General features: G+C 29.9%; 1 protein-coding gene across 3 annotated transcripts in view; it reads left to right on the forward strand.

Moving 5' to 3' along the window:
- The first annotated feature begins 42 nt into the window (after positions 1-42).
- Positions 43-20,897, forward strand: part of LOC142319497 (mitochondrial import inner membrane translocase subunit Tim21) — a 28,068-nt gene continuing 7,213 nt past the window's right edge. The window contains exons 1-4 of one of the 3 annotated variants that reach the window (XM_075356834.1): positions 366-717; positions 1,038-1,495; positions 11,125-11,224; positions 17,886-18,102. In XM_075356834.1, the coding sequence (XP_075212949.1) occupies positions 1,053-1,495; positions 11,125-11,224; positions 17,886-18,029 (687 nt within the window). In that variant the 5' untranslated portion in view covers positions 366-717; positions 1,038-1,052 and the 3' untranslated portion in view covers positions 18,030-18,102. Of the gene's footprint in view, positions 344-365; positions 718-1,037; positions 1,496-11,124; positions 11,225-17,885; positions 18,103-20,897 lie in introns of those variants that run through there. The other 2 variants (XM_075356832.1, XM_075356831.1) reach the window with 2 other exon arrangements.

Here is a 20,897-nt window from a genome sequence, read left to right on the forward strand (position 1 = left end):
TCACTCTGAAGTAAAACTGTACTATGTTAGTCAAAAGAATGAAATATATAACCTCAAAGTGACCTAGTTTTATCAATTAATTCTGATATACTTTAGTTTATGAGTAATCGTTATTTATTAATGAAATTCACTTTTTACTTAGATAACAATTGTTTTTTTTTTGTTATTTAATTTTTACAAATAAATCTACGAAATCGCTGGAGAGGCTGGTCATACTTTTAATTTATTTATCACTTAAAATGAAACTGTTTATGCTCTAAATACATTCTTATGTAAATATACAACTACTATTTTAACATTTTATGTTAGATTGAGAATTATTAATTACTCTGTTGAACAAAAGGTACTGTGATTCTTTTGTTTTTCTTATTTATATCTAGAAGTATCAGGTTGTTTGTTTTGGATGTTCGTACGGATTGTTACAAAATTTTCTTGTAAAAATTCTAAAAGCTCTGTAAAATTACAGAGATAATTACTATTGAATTTACTTTTGTATCAGGGTGAAAATTTAATAAGTTTCTGTATAAAGTGTTTTGTAATTCGTCGTAAAAGTTGTTAGTGTATTGGTGTGGTTATGTTTATTTTTTTCTGAAACGTTGCGAATTTTAGCACCCATATTTCTTTGTGTAGAATTACAATTTTAGTAATGAAGGTTTATTTTGTATACTGTATCATTACTGGAAACAGAAATTGGTGTCGGCGCTGATATATGAAACAGTTAAGTTGCGTATTACACATTCTTTTAAGTTAATTATCTAAAATCTCACTTTTAAATTTTAACACTATTAACATATTTAATATTGATTACAGTAACACATCTTTAATGTTTATTTTTAATATTAATTATTTATTTTAGCGAAAGGTTTATAATTGTGCTTTTATGCACCAGTTGTGTTGCATTTAAAACAGTATCTTAATATTTCTTCAAATTTATTTGATATTCTTTAGTTGCTATTTTTGTGTAAACCATTCAACATTTTCTAATTGTGAGTATATTTGAAGTATAAAATTACCTTAATCTTTGTTTTTTTTTTCAGTTTATTTTAATAAATATGGCCAAGTTGCTTCCACTTGCTCGTAAGACTTCACCTCTAGGAATTCATAGAGGCATACTTTATGTTGCACATTTTCTGGGAACAAAATCAACATTAATATATAATGGATTTTCAACTAAAAATGATATTGATGACAGTAACATAGATTCAAAATCTATGTCTGTCAGGCAGTCTGGGAGTGAAGTTCAAACCACATTTTCAAAAATGAAAGAAACTACAAAGACTGCTAGCTATATGGGTGTAATAATTGCAGGTGTTGGAATTACTGCTGTAATATTTTACACTGTATTAAAGGAACTTTTCTCAAGTAAAAGCCCCAATAATATTTATTCTAAAGCTCTTGAAAGATGTAGAAATGATCCTAATGTGCAGAATGCACTTGGTGAGCCAATTAAAGGTTTTGGTGAAGAAACAAGAAGAGGAAGGAGGCGACATGTGAGGTATGTTGTTACTTCATAGACGAAATTAGACAATTTTTTGTTACAAGTTTTTTTCTTTATCTTGTATTAATCAGGAAATGAAAGTGATATATCTAATCCAGTTACTGGCAGGTGAAGCATATGATTAATAGAAACTATTTATTTTAATAATAGGTAACAGATAAAAAGTAAAAGAATTCATAAGCATTACCTGGTAACATACCAAGAAAGAACTATGCTTAGTAATCATTTTAAAAAAAAAATGTAGAATTTCTTCTCCTCTCCATAGTTTCAAGAGAAAATTTTCACTCGTGTGATTCTTTCATTAAGAATATGTGTTTTCAGTTGGTTATTGACACATTCTGTGATAGACTACAATCTCCCATATTAAACTAGGGTGTAGTGTAATAATTGCAGGTGTTGGATTTACTGCTGTAATATTTTACAGTGTATTTTGCTGTAGTATTTTACACTGTTTCTATTACTGTTGGACATTATTTCAGGATGTGCCTTAGGCTATTTATAAAAGAAAAGCATCAGTGAAATCATTCTAACACAGGTATGGCCATGCAAAATTATAAATTTTACAGATTTTAACTAAATTTTCCTTAACTTTCTTTGAAGTGTAACTTATTTAAAACTAAGGGTGATAGAAAAATTGTATTTACTGATCTGTAATGTACACAAAAAAGCAATTCCAGAAATAGTATCATACTTAGAGAAACATTAAAATTTTTTTTGTCTTATCAGTGTAATCATAAAAATATTTTCATACATGTTTTATCATCAAACACCCACATCAGCAAAAAGTATCTTCATTTTCAAAATTGTTGCATATGAATTAAAATTATATTTCTGTATATTAGCATTTTTTTGTATATTTAATATGAGCTAAATTATTGGGGTTTACATTACTTAAATCATTTTTTATTCGTTAGGAAACGAGACTTTTGTAGACCTAAAAAGAAAGTAAATTTGAAAGCAATTATAATATTACTTATTGTCCACATTTGGTATGTGTGACAGGACATTGTCATTAAATATTATATACAGATTTGTAAATAATAAACATTAAAATAATGCCCATTAGCAAATTCAAAAAATAAAAGCACAGATGAAGACCTTCTATCACATAAGTAATTATAAATCACATCTAGTGAAAATTTTGAAACAACAGTGAATTTAGATTTTTCTATCAGAGAATTAAAAACATTGCAGTTATTTTATCAAATTGAATACAAAATAAATATGTCAAAATTATAATAACAGCAGAATGATTAATACTAGATATTTTACCAATAAAACATATAGAGTTCACTTTCTCATTTATAGATTGTGCTATCCAAATAAAAGGACTCTTGCTTCTTTTTCAGTATCCGACAGCCACTTTTTTCTATTTTTTTTACTTTAATAAATGAATAATTTCTTTTTAAGAAGCAATAAACAAAAATTAAGTTTGAGAAATGACTGAAAAAATACCAAATTTATTATTTAAATAATCAAAACATTACTGTTAATTAGTTAAGGTTAGCGAGCAAAATTAAGTGAGTGTAGGTTAAATTTGGTTAGATTATAATTATAATTTCTGAATCCAACAGTCACTTTATTTCAATTTTTTTTATTTTAATAAATGAATTATTACTTTTTTAGAAGCATTAAACAAAATTAAGTCCAACAAATAACTCAAAATAACCCCTGAAGAGTCATGGTGTTCATATTTATTTCTTCTGACTACTTGTGATTTGTATTTTATTAGATTGATAAAAAAGAATGGCTTCATACACTTTTTCTTAATTTGTTTGAGATGTTAATAGTCCTGAAAAAGCAGTAAAATTGTTGCAAGATAGAAAAATATTGCACGCTGCAAGATATTGTAAAAAAAGCATGAAATGAGATTAAATTATAGTTCAAAGAGTATTCGTTGGTTGTGCAATAAACAATCATGTTGCCAAAATATACATGTAAGAAAAGATATATGGTTAGAAGGCATCAATTTAACACTTGAAAGATATTTTATTTATTTATTTCTAGGTTAAATATAAGTTTTGTTTTTATTAAACAATTTTTTTTTTAATTGGCCGTCAGATTCTGAAAAAGTACCAACCAGACCCTTCAACTGAGTAAGCAGGATTCAAATTTAAGAAAGCTTTCAATTTTGATGTGAATACATATAATGAACATGTTATTAGATTTATGAGGAGTAACTTGTTACAAACTCTTGTTACATGCCTTCCAGCGTGCTGAAATCTACCTTCGCTTTCTGGCAGAGGTAGATTTCACCAGTGCTAAGTAGGAGATAAAAAGATTTCCACCTTAAGAAAAACTTCAAATTTAGTCAATACAATAATGGTTGCATGTGAAAAAAGTTTCATGTGTTTTGCATACGACAAACCCCATCTTCTTACAATTCCAGTAACGTTTTGGTCATCCCTTGCCAAAGGGTTGGTCATATCAAAAATTGTTTTGGACAAAAGTTTTAGGTAATGTTTAGAGGACTAACGACCACTAAACTGATTCTATACTGTGCATATTACAGGAGGTATGAGTTTTGTCCTCGAGACCCCATTTTTTCCACCCCCTGGGCCAATGGTTGGTGATATAAAAAAACTTTGCTTAGATATGTTTTAGGGCCTTATCCAGAGAATAGTAGGAACTTTAAATGAAATATATATGTAGATTAATTTATTGAGATTAAATTTTTTATATTCCACTTTTTTTTTTCTTTCTTTTTTCACTGTATGTTAAATAACTATATAATATAAATTTTTTTTAGCCTCCACAAAGTACAGAATTAGAGAACACTCTTACCTTACTTGTTTATGTTCAAAAGGTTTTCTGGCTGAAGCCCATCTTCAGTGATATTTTTTTAATAATTAATCTGTTTACATTTGCACATTAAATTTTATCTTTTTAATTTTAATTTGCAAAAATTTTTTTAAATGTTTTTAAATTTTATTAAGGGCATTTTTTATGAAATAAAATAATACCACTTGACTCCTTAACAAGTACAAAATTGTTCACAAAAGTGTAGATGGAAGCTTCATAATTTATTAAGTAATTGCTGATACAGTGCTACTGCAAGCAAAGCCTGCATGATGTTTTCTACAGAAAAAGTTCTAATATAGACTATACTTTTAGCTAATCTGAAATGGGTTAGGTTATTGTTAGTTTGTTATTGTATATATATATATATATATATGTACTTAAATTCAGATATCCATTATGTTCTGTGTTTAAGTTTGTGTCTGTATTCTATGTATATGTGTATGTGTATTACTATAGATTTGTTACCCATTTCTTTAATAGCATACTAGTCCGCTGAAGTTTATCTTACACTTCTCCAGTTTTGCACCACAACTTGCACTATGTTATCATATAGTTGTAATTTTTTTCTGTGTTATTTGATTTATTAACAGCCTGCGGTTAGTACTGAAGTCTTATTATTTCTTTGGAATCTCCATAGATTGATATGTTGAAAAGTTTTGAGAGCCACTGATGTTTTTCTCTTTAGAAATCAAATGGCCTAAAAATAATTCCAGATAACCTTACTCTGGATATTTAATCACATTCTGGGATTCTCTGGTTATTGTCTCATCTTGAAAAAACCATCCTTTTTTGAGAAGATTCCATGATAATTAAGATGCAGTTCTGGAGCAGTGAAGCTCTTTAGCATATACATTTACCAACCATTAGAAGTCATTGTGATTGTTCTCTCACCCACTTCAAAATAACAGAAATATCCCAATACTTGCTGTATCATACCAAATGGTTATATGTTGACTGAGAAAAGAACACATGAAACTGCTACAATTTTCTGATACTTGTACTGATATAAGACAAATCAGCATCCTTGCAACTTGTTTTCTGATTGAGCACTGACAACGACTCATTGCATTGAGAAGGTGCCATCAGTGCTCAACCATCTTCAGTCTCATTATGTGGTATGTATGAGACCTTTTTTTTCCAGGAGCAGTTAATTAAAGGTTCTGTACCTATAAATTTATCATATTTTGATTTGACAGTTTCAGGACAGATAATGAAATAACTGCAGAATAATTTCTACAAAATTGCTACCAATTCATTTTTTTAAAAATTGTTTCCACTGAAGATTATTTTACATTCCACTATTTCATTGTTAAAAAATGAATCTATATGCATACATAATAATCTGCTTTCTGTTTGTTTCATTGATGCAAAACTGTTGTGCTCTAAAATTCACTTATTCTATATAATCCAACTGTAGATCTGCAGTCAACCCTCTTTTAAATCTGTAAGGGGATCATTGCTAACAATTATCGCCTTGTAACTTTTCTAAGTACCTTTGTGATTAACAGCTAAGCCATATGCACAGATTTTATTTAAAAATTAAAGACCATTTAATCAACAGGGATCAGTATTCATGTTTTCTGCAAGTAATTCAGATATATTTTTAAAGATACATAAATTCTGATTTCAGAAGTGGATGATTTAATCTGAACTGGGCATTTATCTCAACTTCTGTTTTCTTTTTTTTAGGAGTGGATGTTTTTGAATTATTTCTTGGCAGGTATCAGACATGAAATCTTGCAAAATTTAAATATCCTAAAATTACAAATTAAGGATATACCAAACTGATTCTTGAGTTAGTGAGTATTTTTTGCCTTGAAGCAGCCTTCTGAGAATGCTTGTTTGTCTCATGCGATCAGCTATAATGAGTAGTTGTCATCCATTCTCACCATTCAACTTTTGCTGTATGCTTGATTTCTTTTTTGTTTGGGTTCTATAGATGTAAATCAGATCGTACTTGATTTGTGCTAAGAATGTCATGACTTACACAGTTATTCATCCCTGGTGGTCTAGTAAGGGTTGAATGTTAAAACCTGACCAGTATTCTATTTTCTGTCTAGTGACTGGTACCTATGCGATACCAGGAATCTCAACCCCATCTTAAATATTTTTCTAGTGATGGATATTTCATTTATTTAAATTCACAGTAGTATATACTAACCATTTATATTAAATATGTTGTGGAAATATGTTCAAGAAATTAGTGCGAGTGTAGAATTTCAACATATGTAGCACAGACCCTACTGCTATTTAAGTGCCACTGTTTAAATACTTTGTTGTTGGTCTATGTGTATGGATGAAATCCTTTTATTTTCAGAAGATTCAGATTCACTTATTCTTTTCTCTTTAGTACTGTCTTCAAAAATAGCATCTTATTTAAGTACCAGCTTTATTTTTGTCATGAGCACACTGTATATATATATATATATATATATATATATAAAATCCAACTTCATCCACCTAAGTACAGAAATTTTAAATTAAATAAGATTTGATTGTTTTGATTTTTTTATAAATTTGATAAATGTTGACCTTGATAAGGAATAGTTTATTGTGGCTAATGCATTTAAATTTAATCTGAATGATAGTGATAGGAATAATATTATTAAAAATATAGTAGTTGATTCTGAAATAAATATTAATAAAGTAAATCGTAATGACAAAGAACAATTACGTAATATCATTAGTAGTAAAATTCATGAAATTAAATGTGAAAATTTAACTCACAAACCAATTTTTAATATTAATAAAAAAGTAATTTACCATTTGAAAAATAAATTAAATAAAAATAATTGTATTATTTTAAAATCAGATAAAACCAATACATCTGTCATCATGAATATACAAAAAAATAATAACTTAATGAAACAATACTTATTAGAAAATAATTTCAAATAAATAAATGGTCCCACTAAAAAAAAATTTAAAAATAACTATAAGTTTAATAGCAAAATACCGTAATATTTTTAATTATAACAATAACTTAAAATATCACTCCCGATTATTCCCTTTTGAAGCAATTGCACCAAAATTAACTGGACTTCAAAAATATAAACCTGGTATTCTTATGCGACTTCTGATTAATTTTACAACTGCTCTATCTTATATTATTTCCAAAATAATAGATAAATTACTTAGGGTAAAAATGAATTTAGATTATAATTATAATATAAAAAATGGATTTGAATGTGTAAATAAATTGAAAGACTTAACAATTGGAGAAAAAAATTAGGATGGTTAGCTACAGTATTAGTAATATGTATACCCATAGACAAAACAATTCTTATAATAAAAATAAATTAATATACAGTCCCAAAGACCCTTTGTTTATTGATAATATTATTACTGTAATTAGAAATATATGCCAACAAAACTACTTTAAATTTGCTGACAAATATTATCCTCAGGAAATTATCTTACCAATGGGTTTTCCTTTTCATCCATCATGTCTGAAGTTTGTTTACAGTATTTTGGAAATAAAATTATTTATGGCATTGCTCATACTCATGATGATGTCCTATTATGGACTCTGTATGTTAGTGATATTTTTGTTGTTTATAACCCCGTTATATAGAATGAACATCTAATTATTTTGAATAAACTAAATTCATATAAGGTTTGAAATTTACCTTTGAAATCAATATAAATAGAACAGTAAATTACTTAGACGTTAGTATTGAAATTAAAAATAAAAATAATCAATTTATAAGTATGTAGGAAACCCACAACCAATAAAACCACAATACATAGATATTCAAACCAATAAAACCACAATAGATAGATATTCAAATCACCCTTGGTCATACAAAATTAATACATATATAAATATAATTAATAGAGCTATTAATTATACACAGTATAATAAAAATAAAAAATAAATAAAGAAGTAGATATTATAAAGAAAATTGGTATACTAATGGTCATAGTAACTCTAATTGATAATATATACAAAAAACAAATGTCAAAATTAACAATACTACATCTCTAATAACAATAAATGACCCACAAAAAATTGACAATGTATATTTAAAATATTTATATACTGACAACATTGTTGAAAATATTACATGTTTATGGTAAAACTAAATTTAAATCTGAATACAAGACAAATAACCATATAATAAAACATTTAAAAAACAGTAACTATACTAATTCATATAATTTATACAATTCGTGTGGAATTTATAAAATAAGATGTAATGACTGACCAATATAGGCAAAACTAGTAAATCTTTGAAAACCAGATTTCTTTAACTCGTTAGACACTATAAAAATGGAAAATTGGGTTTATCTAATGTTGCTGACCACCTCATTAACAACAAATATTCTATTTCTGATATTCAAACCAGTTTGGAAATATTGGAAATCAAGAAATTAATATAAATAATAATAATAAAAGTTTAGACATTTTGGAGAAGTTTTATATATGTATAAATATAAAAGGAAAATCAACTTGCAAACAGTATATCAAGATGACAGATTATAAATTTCAGATAAAAATAATGATAATGCATAAATCCAATTTAATTCAAATCTACACAGTACTATAATATTGGCTAGCCAAAATACTTGGTTCATTTTTCCTATTTATTTTAATTTTTATCAAATCTGACATTATATTTTTATATATGTACTGTTTAATAATTTAAAAAAAATTTATTTTCTATAATTTATGTGTTTTTTTTAAAAAAGCTTTTAATTTGTGATTTTTAAAAGAATTTTTATGTATATGTTTAAATTGTATTTGAATGTGTAGTTTGACATAAACACTTAAAAGTAAATTATTACTGAAGATGTGGGTTGCCACGGAAGTGTTATTGTAAGATATGAAAAAGTAGGTGTCATCTTATTTAATTTATAATTTCTGTACTTAGGTGGATCAAGTTACCCACTGGGTTGGTTTAGTGGTGAACGCGTCTTCCCAAATCAGCTGATTTGGAAGTCGAGAGTTCCAGCGTTCAAGTCCTAGTAAAGTCAGTTATTTTTACACTGATTTGAATACTAGATCGTGGATGCCGGTATTCTTTGGTGGTTGGGTTTCAATCAACCACACATCTCAGGAATGGTCGAACTGAGACTGTACAAGACTACACTTCATTTACACTCATACATATCATCCTTATTCATCCTCTGAAGTATTATCTGAACGGTAATTACCGGAGGCTAAACAGAAGAAAAGAAAAGGTGGATCAAGTTGGATTATGTATACAATATATATATTAGTACAGAGGTATATGGGTCTTGAAAAGAGTGACTTTAGGGAAAAAAATATATATATGTATATTTATTTATATATTTTTTTTAGCCAATCCGCCAAGTACAGAATTAAAGAAACATTCTTACCTTTTTTTTTTTTTTTTTTTTTTACTTTATTTCCTTACATTAGAGTGTTTTTGGGCAAAAGACATCCTCAGTAATATTTTGTGATTTATCTTCATTTAAATTTACACATACAACTACTATTCAACATCTTTACACTTTAGTTATTGAATAAAATATAAGAAATTTTAAACATTTACTGAACAAACATTTGTTCAATCAAAAATTTTAAAAAATCTAAAAAAGACATGTACTAAAATTTACCAAAGTTTATTTAAAATTTCTTTCAATATGTTATTTTATAAAATCGTAATACGGTACTGTCCATTTACATTTTATAAAACAACATATTGAAAGACAATTTAAATAAATTTTAGTAAAAAATTTTAATTTCAATTATAATTTTTAGTAAATTTTAGTAGATATTTTTTTAATTTTTGACTGCAAATGTATTATCTGTAATTGTTTAAAATTTCTTATATTTTACTCAGTAATCAAAATTGTAAAAATTAACCAAAGTATAAAGACATTGAATAGTAGTTATATGTGTAAATATATAAATGAAGATAAATCGTCAAACATTACTGAGGATGGGCTTTTGCCCAAAAGCGCTCTAGTGTAAGGAATTAAAGTAAAAAAAGGTAAGAATGTTTCTTTAATTCTGTACTTGGTGGATTGACTGAAAAAAAAAACGTACAGAGTAATTATGGATTATAAAAAGATTAATTTAAATAAATTGATATATATCAATGTTCTACAACCATTTCAAAATTCAAAACAGGAATTTATAATATTTATGCAGAGCACTTCAATGATTTAAGGAACTGGTTTTGTAAGTTTTATTTTATCTTTCAAGGTATTTTCAGTGAAAATAACCTGAAAGATATTTTACGGTGATTTGGCTTAAAATTATAGTTTTTGTTTATCTCTGGCTAGTGAAATTTTCATACTGATTCAATTTTCTACAAATTTCAATGAGGTCATGCAAAATATCAATTCATATAAAATGGCTGGTTCATTTTCACTTGTTTGGTCACATGTCTTTGACAGATTATTACATAATCCAAGCCAAAATTCATAATTTTTTATTACTTTATTCTGTAGGCAAAATATATGTGAACGTTAAGAAAGAAAAAAATATCAACTGCACAATTTTCAATACTTTATCCACAAGCACAGTAAAGGACAACAGAAGAAGAGGAAATTGATTTATGAGCTATTCTGTTACCTTATATTCACTAGATAATTATTATCATACTGGATAAATAATTTCCTTATTTTATCTATTGTCTTAAAAAACATAACAAATAACAGCTATTACATTAGATCTTTGAAAAAATGTTAAAATGATGGGTTTTCATTAGCGGAAAAGTACTTCCAAAAGATTGTCTTTTTCATTTAATAATCAAAAAATAAATGAATTAATTTGTTTTATAGTATATCTGTAATATCATTATGTAAGTATCTGTAGTAAATATTGATATATTTTGTTACTGTTTTTTCAGTCATGTTGTTTACATGAAGGATGGAGTTGAACATCTTAGGATGAAGTTTTATATTGAAGGCTTACGAAGTAAAGCCACTGTTTTTCTTGAAATGAAAGAAGTATGTATTCAACTCATGATTTATATTATAAAATTCTTGTCATTATTTTACTAATTTTCATTTAATTTCTTTTACACTATATGTATATATTTCATAACTAATGTATTAAGTTAAATAATTTTTTTTTAAAGCTTGAGCTTATGAGAGGTCAGATTTTTTCAGTAATTTCCATTTGTTTATGTGCAGTTGTTGGAAGCTTAGTTATTTATTATGGATTTTTGAATAAAAGTTTATATATATTTTGTTTTTCTGAATGTTTGTTTCAAAAACTAGGATAATTCTTATTTAAATTATTTTATCAACTGTTACTATACGTAACATAAAATCCTTGGTGTACTAACCCAGTACACTGTGTAATCTGTGGTTCAGCAATTGAATTGTCTCGGGGAAGAACATCATGGAAATTAAGTTCATGAAGTGAGAATGGTCAGTGGTCAGAACTGTGGAAAAAACCTTTATCCAGTTAAACATTTTTATTATTGCTCATTTATTCAACACTAATAATAATAATACTACTTAATCAAAAACATTTTTCTTTATTAAAATTTTAAAAAACTATAAGAAACAGAATCTAAAAAAGAATAAAATTATAATGTCTTATTTTCAATATTTGCCCAGTAACATCAATTTATCAAATATGAAGTAAATAATTATAATCTTCACAATGATCTTATCATGAGTAAGGAAATCATGTTGAAATATATTTAAAAAAATTATAAAATTAAGATCAGTTACTCACCATAAAAGGATTCTAATCCTATCAAGATAAGTTTTTATATCTGTTATAATTATAACTATATGCTAGGTTTTTTACTTGTATTTTTACTGAAACAAGATATGTAACCATTTCAATTTCAGTTGTATTACAGATATGAATAATGATAATGCTTGATCTTTTTGAATGAGTAGTCATAAATTTTTAAAACACCTATTACCAAAAGGAATACTAGTAATAAACTAAAACAATAGTGAATATCATTTGACCAGCTCCACTTTCAATTCCACTGATTAATGTAATTGTAAAATTGCAAGTAATAACATTACATAAAATTATATTAATATTTTTGATTAATTTATATGATATAATCATAACTAGTAACTTTGTTAGATGAAATAAGTTCAACAATAATAATAATTTGATGAAACAAACTATCATAACATTTGAATAGGCAATCTCAGTTATTCAAGATTATAAATTTTCAGTACTAACCACTCTATACTCAAGGAAAGTTCGTTATGAAACAGAATGACCTGTTCATTTTCTCTTTTTATTATAATACGAGACATATTTATAAAGTAAGGGCCGTCAGCTTATGTTTAAATATTAACGGGTGTGAACACAGTTTCATGCATGCAGGGCCATCTATCAGCTATTTACAAAGCCACTGCAGTTGTTGTTTTGATGCTGTAGTTGTTTGCCTGCCGGTGAATGCAGATTGCAAGGTCCGCGACAATCGTTTCTCCTGCCAGTTGTGAAGTGCTTGCTGTGATTTGATTTCTGTGTGGAAAAGAATCTTCAGCTGCTGAAATTAATCAGGAGTTGTGTCTAGTATATGGACCTACAGTAATGAGAGAAGGAAAAGTTAGACAGTGGTGTCGAGATTTTAAAAAATGGCTACACAAATGTGTATGATGAAGAGCGGAATGGCAGACCCAGTATTCAGACCAATGAAAGCGTTGAACTGAAAACACTGCAATGTGATTGATTAGTGCTCTGGCTAATGAATTTCTGCATGTTGGACGCACCTGTATCTACAATATTGTCACAGAAAAGCTCTGATATCACAAATTGTATGCAAGGTGGGTATCGAAATCCCTCACCAACCAACACTAAGAGCAAAGAATGTGCAGTGGACGAGCATTTTTGGACTACTACCAACAAGATGGTGATGATTTGTTTTCTCACATTGTTACGTGTGACAAAACATGGATATCCTACACCAGCACAGAATTGAAACAACAGTCAATGCAGTGGCGCCATTCAAGTTCCCCAAAACTGAAAAAGTTTAAGCAATTTCCATACTCAAGTTGAAAAGTGTTGGCTACCATTTTTTGGGATAAAAGGGGCATCATTTTGGTTGATTTCATGGAATGTAGATCAACAATTACAGCTGACATGTACTGTGAAATGCTCATCAAACCGAGATGTGCAATTCAAAATCTACGACATGGGAAACTGTCCAGTGTAATCCTCCTTCACAACAATGTGCGTCCTCACATCACTTCCTTAACTAAGAAGAAGATTCAAGATTTTCATTGGAAACTTTTAGACCACTCTCCATATAGTCCCAACCTTTTACCTAGTGACTACTTCCTCTTCTTGCATTTGAAAAAGTGGCTTGGTGATCAATGGTTTGAGAACGATGAGGAACTCAAGACGGCCATTGTAAACTGGTTCAATTCCAGGTGGCAAACTGCTATGCAGACTGCTCTATAGAAACTGGTGCAGCATTACGAAAAGTGCTTAGAACAGAATGGCAATTATGTGGAAAAGTGAAGTAGATATGCAGTAAACTACAAACAACCCTAACAGGAATTATTGTTGATGACATGTGCATTGATGGTCTGTGGATCTACTGGCACACCCATAATGAGTATGTTCATGCCATCAAGGAAGCCAGACTCAATTTATGGCAAAGATTCCATGCGCAAGTTGCAGCGCAACCCCTGGCAGCTGGCAAAATCATGTTACTAGCTAAAGTCATTGCACATGCTGTCCAGTGTTCAGTGCGGGTTTGGTGGTCTTGACCACACTTTAACATCTGTGGTGACTTACCAGGCGTTCCTGGATACTCTATTTCCAGATGCTTTGGAGGGTAAAGCAGAAGTTGGCATTAGGGCGGGGGCTATGCCCTTCCCTGGTGTACGGGCTGTGGACCTCATTGATATAGACTGAGTGGTTTCTCGAATGCACAGAAAAAGGCACTGGGGATTGACCAACTTGTCCTGAATATATTCTACCATCTGCTGCCTGTCATAAGAGAGTCGTTTGGCAGGCTGTTCTCAGGGTGCCTAAGCTGGGGCTGCTTCCCGACTTGCTGGAAATTGGCTTTGTTGAGGGTGCTCTTAAAACCAGGAAAGGATTCTAGTGAGGTCAGCAGTTATTGACCCATCAGCCTCTTACTGGTAATCGGCAAGTTGCTTGAAGAGCTGGCTTTGAAACGGCTCTGGGAAAGCATTGAGGTGAACTGTTTTGTAAATCGAGACCAGTATGGCTTCACAAAAGGGGTTGGATTGCAACTGAAATGCTCTCGCCGAGGTGGAAAGCGCCGACTATAAATATGTTTTGGGAATTTTTATACACATAGAGGCAGCATTTCCTTCCTTGTGTTGGAGTTCTGTCCTCTATGAGTTGGAAAACCGCAATGTTCCCGTAGCCCTGCAGACCGTGGTACATGACTATTTGTCTAACTGTATGGCTCTGTTTAAGGATGCGCACCTAGTTGTGGAAAAATCTGTTACCAGGGGAGGCCCATAGGTTTCCGTTCTTGGTACCCTGCTGTGGAACCTGTGATTGACATTTCCAGAAGGGGTCATGGCCCAGGTTTTTGCCAATGAATGTCTCCTTTTAGTTCGTGGTAATTCACGACCACAGCTAGAAGACTGGGCACAGGCGGCCGTTTTAGCCACAGAGGGTTGGATGAACATTCAAAATTTAAATATTTAGATGCCCACAATGAAGTTTATGCCTCTAAAGGGACAAATTATCGTACATTTATAATCCCCATATTAAATATAAAGGCAGTGTAATCAGCCGAGTTAGAGTTCATAAGTACCGAGATGTTTGATGAAAAATTGCTGTTTAACAAACACATTAGGCAAGTAGGGGCAGATGCCATCTCAGTGATACACAAACTTAGGAGGATTGCTAGGAAAGACTATGAGTTGTCAGGCTGTCAATTGTACATGGTGTACCGAGGTGTCTTTGAAAGCATGACCTCATATGCGGCACCTGTTTGGGCGCTTAGGTTGGATATGAATAGAGCACTTGTTCAAAATTTATGATTGCCCAGTGCAGAGCTTTGATTGTATGAATTGGTGTTTTTAAAACAACCTCCTACGAGGATATCACCATATTGGGAAAGGCTCTCCCAGTCGATTTAGTAGTGAAAGTTCGGGCAGCCATGTGGAGATTGTGAAGAGGCTGGGAGTCTGAGGTATTTGGGATGCAGTTTCAAGCTGGGCCAATACCAAAGTGGAACGGTGATCACAATGCACCATATTTAAATTTTGTTAAGTTGCCCATCTGCCTGCAGAAGAGGCTGCAGAGCCTCGCGATGAAAGCATGGCAGCTGGAGTGGGACATCACAACTAAGGGAAGATCCTTGCATATATTTGTACCGGATCTGGGGATGGTATGCCTCAAGCTCGTTTTTAAGGGCAACGGGTGCCCAGATGCTCACCAACCACACTAATTTCTACCAATATCTGTTTCGGTTCCGCCCAGCAGCTGATGAGCTGTGCATCTGCTGGGAGGTCCAGTCAAATGAACACCTGATGTTTAACTGCCCTGCTCTTGGGAAGGGGCCAGAGACTGGGCCACCCTGGAACTTAGAAGTCAAGGAGAAAATTGACCACTCACAAGCGACGAGTCAGTGTGGTGAGAGCCGCATTGTTGAACCGTGTGGGAGTTCCTTGATGCTGTTGCTTTATTCAACTGACATCAGTAGTTTACCTAAGGGTAAAGACTCCTACCGCATTGCTGTTTGAAGCTAACCTAAATATATATATATATATATATATATATGTATGGCTGACTACCAGCCAATTAAGGCTCCATGGGCTTTAATACTTGCTGGCACTCAGCAGACCTGGGCATGGCAGCGAATTGTTGTCTAGACAAAATAAATTTTAATTTACGGATGTCATATATGTTTTTAGTACTTACAGGGTGCGCCTACCCATTTTAGCAAATATATGATACGTGAACAGTTGGTACATGTATGGCACTGTGCTTAGTCTGCTCATGCTGTTAGGTAAGCTCTAGGAGGTCTAGGAGGATACCGGTCGCTAAACTGTTTTGAGTCTCAGTTGCCATTTGTCGCACAGACATTCAGTCTTATGCTTTAGGGCGACCGAATGGGGTGGTGGCAGGATAAATGCCAAGCAAACCAATGTAGTAAAGTAAAAACCTTTTCTCATGAGTTAATTTCTTTAATGACCGAATGGCCCTCACTTTATGAATATGCCTCCTATCATGTTCATTATTCAGGTCAAATTCCATCATCTTAATTGTACTGTTATACCATTTTAAAAACTTTGCTCAATTCAATTATGCCACTTTAGATTTCAACACTTTCATTTTCAGTTTCTTGTGTGTACTGTTCAATGACGTCTTCATCAGTCATTTCCTTATGAGCCACAAATATCAGATTCATAATATCATAATTTTAGATTTTATAAAAATAAACCTTCACTGCGAAGTAGTCATGTAATATCTACAGTTAGCTTAATTTCATCATTGTTATCTTGGTTTTGATATTATCTGGCAAAATGTTTTCTCCAACGGACTTTTTTCTTACTTCCTCCAGTGAAAATTTTGTTACTTTGATTACATTCATAACATTAAATTATAAATAAATTGGACATCATGACTCAAGGCAAACGTTTTTTTATTTAATTAGACTGGTATGGTTTTGAATGTTGGTAGATTGTTGTAAGTGATGTTACATTACTAGGTGTGAGTTTGCAAATTGTGTGTAGTCATTTTGTTGCTTTATAATGAAATATAGCAGGATAATAGTAATTATTGATTACACTCATTAAATGTCTAGTTCTCTGTTAGATGAAATTCCTAGAGATCTACAGAAGTATTGTTTTTTCATATAAACTAAGATATGATATGCAGTATTAATAAATTTTTGTATAATTTTCTTTCTGCAGTGTATATTTTGCAAATGAATTTTGAAGAATTTTTTATGTAAACCTAATAAAATGATGGTGCATCTATTCCTTACATGAACAGAGATTTTAATTGTAATGTTATCAGTCTGAATTCTTCTGATTCTCTTTAAATAAATGTTAAGCAAATTTTTCTTTAAAAAGTCAGTAATTTCTTATGAATATTTATTTTTTTTTAATTTTATTTTCAAATAAATATTCAAACTTCTCAATGTTTTCAAATCTCATCAACAGAATTTGCTTTGGAGTATCTTGTAATGCTTTCTATTTACGAGAAAATCTCAAAACTGATAAAAAAAGATATTGAAGAAGTGCAATGTAAGACTTAAACTTTTTATGAAGAGATCCATCCACAAGCTCCCCACATAGTGGAAAAGTGTGTAGAACTTCAGGGTGGCTATGTAAAGAAGCATTGATATGTTTTGTATTTTTATTCTTTACTAATAAATATTTAAAATAAAAGTAGTTTATATTTGACTGACCCTTGTATTTAAATATAAAAAAGATATGATCTCACAGATAGTTTATTCAGAAATCTGTACTTTTTATTTTTTTCTCAGCTGTCACTATCCTAAATAATTTTTAAAATAATTTTATATATAAGTAAATTTAGTAGAGTAAACACAGTAAAATAGTTCATGTATCTAGTTTTTATTAATTTGCATTGATATTATATTAAAGCCAGGCTTCATCTTTGGTTGTACTAGAAGATATTGTGTAACATAATGTACTAACAATTAATGTAATGTTATTTTTTTAGGACATATTTGGAAATTATATGTACAGATATTTATTTGTTGAGCCTGCTGATTTAGGAAAAGCTCCCATTGTTTTAGAAGATAATAGATATGGTTATGGTGATCTTTCTAAAGTGAAACAAATGGAACAGTGTTTTTTAGAATAAATACTGAATTTTTAAAATAATTAAGAGGCTGATGTATTTTAACAGTTATTTTTGTATTATCTTTGCATTTGTCATAATTAAATATTAAAAACTTTTATAATTAATTTATAATCTATAATTAATGTGGTTTTTCTTTTTATTTAATTGGTATTTTATTTGTTTTTTTCTTAATTTACAAAATGTATTTCTGTAACTAAAAATTAACTGAGATAAAATTTTGAACAATGAAGAAATCAAATTAGGACTGCAGAATATCAATGTTAATCTGATAATTTCATTCCAGCTTTCGTTGCACTTTGTGGAAGATATTGAAAATTGGCTTTGTTCATAGTTCCCTAAAAATAACTTGAATGATCTAAATCATGGTAATATCAAAATTATACGTATATTGACAGTTGGACTGATTTGTAATCATATAACATTTACCCATAACCATTTTACATATAACATTTTATAACCATTTACCCAGGGACTATTTATAACATACTGTTATGAATAACAAATTTGTTATTATGAAATAAGTCTTTGGTGTTTGTTTTTAGTTATTTAATATTTAATTAATTTTCCAACACAAACCTTATTACTAATATATTTAATAACTTATTTAAACTAAAATTTAGGAATAAAACAGCACCAAAGTACAATTCACTAAATTTTTGGGTGCACAAATTGATTGAAAATTAAAATAACATGATGACATTCATTATTTAGCTAACAAACTTTTTAAATTATGCATTCAGAATTATATGCATGTCTATTTTCTAAGGAAATTTTAAGATCACTGTACTTTGGTTATGTTGTTTGGTATTGTCTACAGGTATAGACTAAACACACTTGCGACATACAACATTTATGAATGAAATAAAAAAATGAAGCTAAATTTAATTAATTTCTGTATATTTACAGAGCAAAAGTTTACATATTTACATTAATTTCACAAAAAATGTTTGAAAAGAGCATCCTACATTGTAATCCACTTTTGTGCTCAAATGATCACATTGAGAGTCATATGATGCAAAATGTGTTAATGCTCTTGATTTTTTGTTGAATGCTCATGTTCAGTTCAACAATAGTGTGGGGATTTGATTCATAAACTATCCTTCAAATAGCCCCAAAAGAAAAATTAAAAGAAATCCAGAGAACACAGAGACCATCCACCTTCTGATGACAGTTCATTCTTCTGTAAAAGCTGCATAAACATATATTAGCGAATTGTTTGATGTATGCCACATTGCTTCGTTTTGTTGGAAGAAGTTGTATTCTTTGTCACAATTTTTTAACATATAATTCTTCAAAAATTGTATGATAGACTTCTGTATTGACAGTCCAGTCAAAAAGTGCTAGCCCCAGAAACAGTACACCGTACATCAATTTTCTCATTGTGAAATGGACACTTGAACATTGTGAGCATTTTCAGTCATCCTTTACCTGGTGTTGTGCAAATTAACATGCCCCAAGAAATGAAACCATGTCTGACACGAAGTACAACATCAGGTCTATCTGTCTATTGACAATGTTTTTGAAAAGTCAGTCACAATAATTAAAATGTTTCGGTTTGTCTATTCTCCTAAGTTATTACACAATGTGGTTTCAAATTTAAATCATGAATCTTATGGTAAGTTGAGCATTATACACCACTTTGTTATGATAACTTGCGTATAGATTTTTTCAGGCTCAGAAATTCTTTGAATATCCACTATGGCCTCTAGAAAGTTGCCAGCTTTGTTTTACATTTGATCCTGTTGTATGCCATTTTTTAACCAAATCATGTGTGCTATTCTTTGCTGAGATACTGACATTCAGAAATTTTTTCAACAAATTTGGAGCCTTTCTTTGAAGGATATAGAAAACACATCCACTTATGCAACCCTTTCCTCGATTGAATAAAGCATTTTAGAAAAACAACTGTAAAAAATGAAAATACTGCACTTAAGCATGAGCGGTTTACAAGTAATAACCGTAGAAAAGTAATAATGTTACACATACAAAAGTGGCACTAGTAGTAGTAACGGTAACAGTGTTGAAGGTGACACTCAAATTACTGCAGTTCAGTTTAAAATTGCTCACCCAGTATATGAAACCAAAATTGTAATCAGTTTAAATGGTTATACTATTATAGCAACTCATATTATTGCCAAGGTGATTACATACACTGTAAGTTCTGTTTATAAAATCAAATTAAGAATACAAGATTTTATTCAATTAACTGAATACAATATTAGTTGAATTGATACAATATGTTTTTTTTTAGAAATTTTATATAGATCATTATCTCATTGTACTGGTAGAATAAAATATAATTCTGTTTTTGAAAAATTATTCCATCTGGTAAACCATTTTCTAATACAGTTTGACTACACCAGTATCAAAAAAAAAATAAAAACCTGATATCAAATAAAAATTATAAGAAAGATCAAGACAGGAACAGGTAAGTGATGTGGACTTAAGGGTGATGGCAGTGATGGGTTGAAAAGGTGATAGGAATATAGCACACTGAAAGCTTATAGTTCAGGAGTTCAAGGCATTGAAAAGATATTGAATGATAAGGAGAGAATTGTGTACAATTATTGTACTGTACAGTTAATGTAGTATTGTACAGATTATGATCTTAGAAGATTAATTTCAATTTCCTTTTTATTCTGAGAAATTTAATGGCCTGAAATTAATTTTTTGCACAATAACTTATGTCAATTTAATTGTTGTACTTTTTTTAAAATGGTTCATGTTTACAAGTGTTTTAATTTAATTGTTCTTCCTTAAATATTTGAATAAGGTTATTTTGAAGATAGTAAGTTATTTTCCGTTTAGACAACTAAAATTTTATGATTTATCTTCTAATTCTTGGAGAATTTTCATGATGATCATGCA

This window comes from Lycorma delicatula, chromosome 2 (assembly GCF_047948215.1).
Source record: "Lycorma delicatula isolate Av1 chromosome 2, ASM4794821v1, whole genome shotgun sequence".
NCBI lineage: Eukaryota > Metazoa > Arthropoda > Insecta > Hemiptera > Fulgoridae > Lycorma > Lycorma delicatula.